We start from the raw sequence: 6553 nt of genomic DNA, 5'->3' as shown, positions 1-6553 counted from the left end.
TGACCAAATCATCAAATTAAAGGTCATTGAAGTTGGTTTAAGGTCTCTTGTGCACGTCTGCATAAAAAGTCTCCAGTACATACTATTCTTGTGCTAGTCTGACACTATTGTTGAGCCGTTGTGACAAGAGAGCTCAAGTCAAGGACAGTCATCTGAACTAACAGGTTACTTTGTTGCTCGTAGTTGACAACATAATGTGGTCGAATCTTGTCACTCAGGATTACAACAGATCTGAAATGCATATGCTAGTTGAAACAATTTTTGGTAAGTTGTGAAAATCTTTAGTCGTACTTGTGCATCTGCCTTTATGAAGACCAATTGCTCTCAAGGCATGAGTACCGTCTGCACGACACACCCTGAGTTGTCTCGGCAGACCAGTTTTAAAATGAACAACTGCTGGGCTATTTACATGACTTGGGCAATATCCAGTGTTGGTGGTCGCATGCATTTCAGAGTGATTCGCGTTATCTCTAAACAAACAACCAACCTCCTGGTTACAAATCGCACACGCTAATGCAAAATGAATAAACAAGACAGAATCATGCCACTCCGATGGAACACCTGTGAGCTTTTGAACGACAAATTGCACTGTTCTTTGCCAAGTAAAACTGTGCAAAGCTAGTGATGTATAAATCTGAGTCATAAAAACATACACAATCAATATTGTGGAGGTCGACGGATTGAGACGACCAAGTTTAACAGATCTCATACCATATGATTCTATGGTTAGATCCAATGTAATGTATCCTAACGTAGTCCGGCCAGCATAATAATCAAGTTCGAGGAGTGGGGGTAGAAAAAGACGTTGAGTGAAGAGGAGCGGGGGCTTGCGAGGGAGATAATGTAATGTTGGCAGTGTTGCAGAGGCAACAGGAGCGGCACTTTGTGATGGGAAGAAGAGAGTCGTCGTTTTTGAACGGTGGAGCGGGTAGACTAGTATTGCTGGATGGGGGAGGTTCATCGTCATGGTCGTTGTATGAATCGATGGTAGACAATGTGCTTATGTCTCAGCATATGCACACGCCGCATCCAATGCAGCGGCTAAACTTGTTCTCGCCCGCGGCGATGCACAATGCGGAGGCACCAGTAGATGGTGCGACAGGTGGGATATATCAGAAGAGCCACAACTTCAGAGATTGAGTAGCATGGAGTTGCACGCATTCAACAATTATTTTTCGAGCCTGCCGAGCTCGCTGGTGTCGAGGTGTGAGTTTTTGGGATTTTTGATGGCGGAGGAGGAGTTGTTGATTGAGGCAAGGAGTAGGAAGGGGGCTTTTTTGAGTAGGCAGGAAGTGATCAGGTCGAGCAGCCCTGCGAAGGTTGAGCTTGGGACTGACATCATCGCTAGGGGCCAAGAGATCTTCAGTAGAGACACCCACATTTTTTGATGTGCTGTTCAACAAGTTTCTGCTGTCAAACAACGAGGACGAGGAGGCGTGGCTGGTGGTAGACATATACAGATGCAATCAGTTCCGAATGTTTCAATTCAAGGTGAGGCGATGCATGAGGATTTAGGCGCGATTGAACGGAGTGCCCGTTCACCCATCCAAGTCAGAAAGCTAGGCATCGCAATCCGCGGCGATACCACTACTTGGGGACGGCGTGTCTAGAGTTTCGAAAGGGGAGTTGTCAGAGAAGCAATGTGTGCGAATTCATGCACGGAGTGTTCCAATGTTGGCTGCCAATGTCTGGCTCGAGATGTAGTCGTACAAAGATGGGCAAAACTGCCATCGTCGAGTGTGTTTTTTTGTATACACGTCGAAGCAACTACGGTTGTGATCCGCAATGGCACAGGCAACGGCATAGGCAGCCATGACGACAGGTCGGAGCGAGAGGATTACGATGTATCGCTGCAAGCTGATGCAATTGGAGGTCACGATTCGACTCACTGGTCGGGATACTCAAGCTCGACCCACTCGTGTGCAGGATGTGTGGCGTCACAGAATTAATCGCCCAGGTGGACGCTAGTCGAGTACGCGCAGTACTCGCCACCGCTGAGCCCTTCACTATCTCTGTCGGGGTTGCCTCTGCCATCGCGCACGTTGGCTGCAAAATGGGGGGAATGCAGAGTCAATTACAAGCTGCAAGCAACGTTACAAGAAGCGGCACAGGCTCGAAAGTAAGGCAAACACGGATAAATTGCACGGGGCGCCTCCCAACGTTACATTGGCCAAGGTCTTTTTCTTCTCCTTTCAGAAATTTTGTTAATCTCCTTTCAGAGATTTTGTTATTTTTTTATTACATAATTACTTATCAAGAACTTTACCTACACCTTAAACCTGGTTGGCACACCTACCTCCTAAACCTTGGTCTAAGTTGATGATGACCCTGATGATACTGAGTTCCCGAATTAGGGTCTTCAAACCCTAATTAGGGTTTATAAACCCTAAATTTAAGAAAATGAAACACATAAATTTGAGAAACAAAAACCATTGTATAGGTCTTTGTGGCATTCTAAGCTTTGGCAAAATTTCAAAACTATCAAAAAATTGATAGGTTGTGAGATATTTAGCATCAAAAACCTATGGGATGCCCTTGTAACCCTAAATCCTAAACCCCTAAACCCTAAACCTAAACCTGAAAAACAAGATGGCCCTTCCCTAGGCACTGTTCAAAGTCAGAAACTTGGAGCCTTTTGTCAAACCAATGGATCCATATGTTTGTACAAGGTCATAGAAGTCTTGATTTTGAAGTGTTTTATTATGTGTGAAGCAGTGATATAATGGGGTTGTTGGGTACAACAACATGTTATATTGAAGATTGGCCGCAGAACTATCAGAAGCTCTACAAAAGCGAAAAAGGGTGAAATCTCAATGTTGCCAAGAGTTTCATAGTCTTCAGTGCCATCCATGTTACGGACTTCAGTGGTTAGCAACAGATGAATTGAATGTAATCAGCACTTTGAAGATTGGGCTGTTCACTTGTACAGGATTGATTCCCCCCCCAATGTAAATGATATAAATGAGTATTATTTGTAAGAAAAGAATATCTAAAAATAGTGCTTAGAATACTATTCATGGCCTATGGTGATGGCCTCCTAGTTGTTGTTGATGGTATCTTGGTCTTTGTAAATGAAATGTGAATGATCTACATCATATCCAAAATTGGATTTCATATTGTAGCTCCAGAGTACCCAACACTAATACCTCAGTATCAAACATAGAACACAACTTCAAGATATTGTTGTACGATATTAATAATATCAATTTTAACCTCTAAAATTTCTTAAAACCAATTTTTTTTTCTGAATTTTCCATCAAATGCTGCCATTTTTCAAAATTTACGTGTCATGGCACTTTTAACCTAAGCTGTGAAGCCTATTATGAAGCTACGGTTTTTGTAGTGCATCACACCAAGTTGGAATGCATTGGTTACAAATAATTTCAATTTTCAAGGAATAATTCTAATTTCTATTAATTTCTTAAAGAGCTATTAAATGAAGTCATGTGGTTAAAATTTCCCAAGGGCAAATAACACAGGAATCAAAAAAAGTTTTTTTTCCTTTCAAAATCTTGAATTTTTTACTTGGTTTAGAAGCAAATTCCAAAGTAGTAAAGATTTTGAACTAGTATCTAATTTTTATGCATTCTTGAAGTGAAGAAATTCATTGTAAAAAGTCATTAGAAAAAAAAAAAAAAAAAAAAAAAAAAAAAACTTTCCAATTTGAATGTTATAATCTCATAGATCCCATGGAATAAGGGGTTGTAACTATTTTTGGTTCATGTCCAACAAGATAACTTCAAGATCTTATGGTTATTTTCTTAAGTTTTTGCCTTTTAGTTTTTGAAAAAAATGATTTCTCAAACTATGTCAAAAATTGCATATTTTTGTCTAGAAATGCAAGGAAATTTAGGGATTAAAAACCAAACATGGCATCAAACTTCATAAATTTCCTAACAAGCATAAGGTATTTGCAGATTTTGTGATAAAATATAGAGGAAGTATATTGCTAGGATAAAAGTTTAATGAAGCAAATACAAAATGAGCTCACCAGCCAACTATCGAGGTTTCAAGAGAACTAACCACTTGAAATGAATCCTCTCCCTCGAGTTCTTATATAATATAAGTCCATAGTCTAGTATCATGGACTTTCTAGTGTGAACACAAAACAATTAGTTCAACTATTGACATGTGGGTATTAGTCCATATGTCACCTTGGTAGGCTACGACGGTTACGATGGCTTCAATGGCTATAACGGCTATTCAACCATGTGTTGACTACCATCTAAGATTTATGGCTACAAGTTGTGAAATGTCCATATACATTACCACATAAAGTCTAATAAGAGTTATCCATATATGTAAACGTTCTTTTAACAGATTTTTGATTTAAATTTTTTTTTCTATCTATATATTATACTATTTATTATTTACAATACCTTTTGAATCAAATGCATTGAATATAGAGTTTAATGGAGATTCTAGGATTATTGTTAATTTCCAAATATACCTTTTTTCTTAGAAAGAATGGACATAGAACAAATGGAATTGTAGATGTCCAAAATCAATTATAGAAAATAATTAAAATAGAAATTTTTAATATATTAGAAACATGCCCATGTATAAATATTAAGTTTAGATATTAAGTTCAAAGAAAAAAATGGTTTACAGTGAGATTGTGAGAACCTCCATAACTTCATATTCAAATTTGTGTAAATTTTTTTTAATTAATAAAGAAAATTAACAATCACATAAATTCCCATAATTTCAATTTCAAGACTTTATTCTTAAGAATATCATACATATGTGGAAATCCTATTTTTCTATCTATCAAAAATATCTACAAAATTATCTTTGGATTTTTCATATTACTATACCTTAAATGGTTGGCTATGGGGCCACTTACTATATTAGGTTGTAAGTTGTAATTGGATGTAACTTCAAGACTTGACTTGATAGCAAATACTAGCAAATGGCTCAATGAAATTTCAAACCAAGGAATCATTGATAATCACTAATGAAAAAAATATTTACATATTTAAAATGAACTATCATTGGTGGATTTATTTATAATGAAAAAGATAGAAATTTAGAAGTAATTGGTTACTATGACTCTAATTGTGAAGAAAATGTTTAAAAAAGTAAGTCAAGTTATGTGTTCATATTGGCAAATGTAAATTTTTCTTGGAATAAGAAGTTATAAGATCTTGTAGCATTGTTAAATGTTTAATTGAAATACCAAGGTGACTCTACCTAAGCTTTGACCATTTTTTGGCTAGTGTGAAAATTAAGTGAAATTTGTAAAAATAGAGCACATCTTTATGCAAGCAAGAAATAGATAGTTTGGAAACATGTAGAAACTTTCTATTTTGATTAAAAGAATTTGAATTATTAAAAGTCAAAGTGAAGGTCAATGAAACATCCAAAAGCAACCCATGGATGCACCAAGAATGGAACTTAGGACTTTGAGCATGAGGCACATGCTAAAGTGAGGTACAACTATAATTAAAGGAACATTCATGGTACATTTTTAAAGGTCAATGAAAAGAAAGGATCAATTTTAGATATAATCCCCTTATGGAGTTTTAATCACCTCTTTATGGAATTTTACTCACCTACTTGGAATAGCTACATGGAAAACTTTGTTGATAGAGAGGTTTTGGAAGAAATGAGATTTTCACAAAAAGGATCCACAAAAAACTATTATATAACCAAGGTTGCATAGTCATGACAAAAAAATCTAGAATTCCATGGGAAAACATATCAAGGGAAATTGCCATTTTATTAGGGACATTGTCAAAGTGAAGGAAATTGAGTTTATTTAAATAGAAACAACTAAGTTAGGCTATGTTAGGCTTATATATAAGGGCTTGGAGGTGAAGGGGATATCCATTTGTGATTGTTGAGAGCATAAAATGCTACATACGCTCTCCATACCATATACTGTAGTGTACAGTATTTACTGTAGCTTTAGTGGCTACTGTTTATCTTCTTCCCTTCATACGTATGTAACACACAACCACATGAATATAATGAGACTTGAGGCTCTCCCTTCCGACTCTCCACTCGACACGTTATCAGTACTACTTGCTCTCAGCCGCTCTTGATCTTCTCCCTTGACCTGTGTATGCTCAACTCTTGTTGCTTTCCTCTCTGCCCTCGCCTGCTTGCCTGCTCCCAGTTCCCCCGATCCACACCGTCGCACTGTCGTCGATTTCGCCTTGGCCCCTGTCGTTAGTCTTTTGCATGCACCGCTGGACGACAGCGCGCCACGCCCATCACTGCGCCGACACGACCCCGAAGGCCATCGTCCTCGCTTCGCCCACTGACATACCTAGCCGGGCCTGCGACCCTCGGCCCCGGCGCGCTGCGACTTTCGTTCTCTCCCGCAGTCGACCCCGAGACCTATCACCGTGTCGCGACCCTGTGGCCCTGCCACCGGCCCTGACACAGCACCTGCGACCCTTCTCTCGACCTGCAGTTCGTGCCGGCCCTGACCCAGCGCCTGCGACCCTCCTGTCCCGACCTACAGCTCCCCCCAGCCCTGCCTATCTCAGCAACCCCCAGTTGTCATCGACCCTCGTTTTCTTTCTCGCTCTCCGCCCTTGACACA

The 6553-nt window shown here is 39.2% G+C and overlaps 1 protein-coding gene across 1 annotated transcript; it reads left to right on the top strand.

Annotated features, from left to right (window-relative positions):
- Positions 1-825: 825 nt before the first annotated feature.
- LOC141045043 (uncharacterized) lies at positions 826-3613 on the top strand. Its single transcript, XM_073532050.2, has 2 exons — positions 826-2175; positions 2716-3613. The coding sequence occupies exons 1-2, from the start codon at positions 1928-1930 to the stop codon at positions 2804-2806; spliced, it is 339 nt and encodes a 112-aa protein (XP_073388151.1). The 5' UTR covers positions 826-1927; the 3' UTR covers positions 2807-3613.
- Positions 3614-6553: the final 2940 nt, after the last annotated feature.

The sequence above is a fragment of the Physcomitrium patens genome, chromosome 25 (genome assembly GCF_059467195.1).
Source record: "Physcomitrium patens ecotype Gransden chromosome 25, ASM5946719v1, whole genome shotgun sequence".
Lineage (NCBI taxonomy): Eukaryota > Viridiplantae > Streptophyta > Bryopsida > Funariales > Funariaceae > Physcomitrium > Physcomitrium patens.
This window is presented reverse-complemented; position numbering and strand designations above follow the sequence as displayed.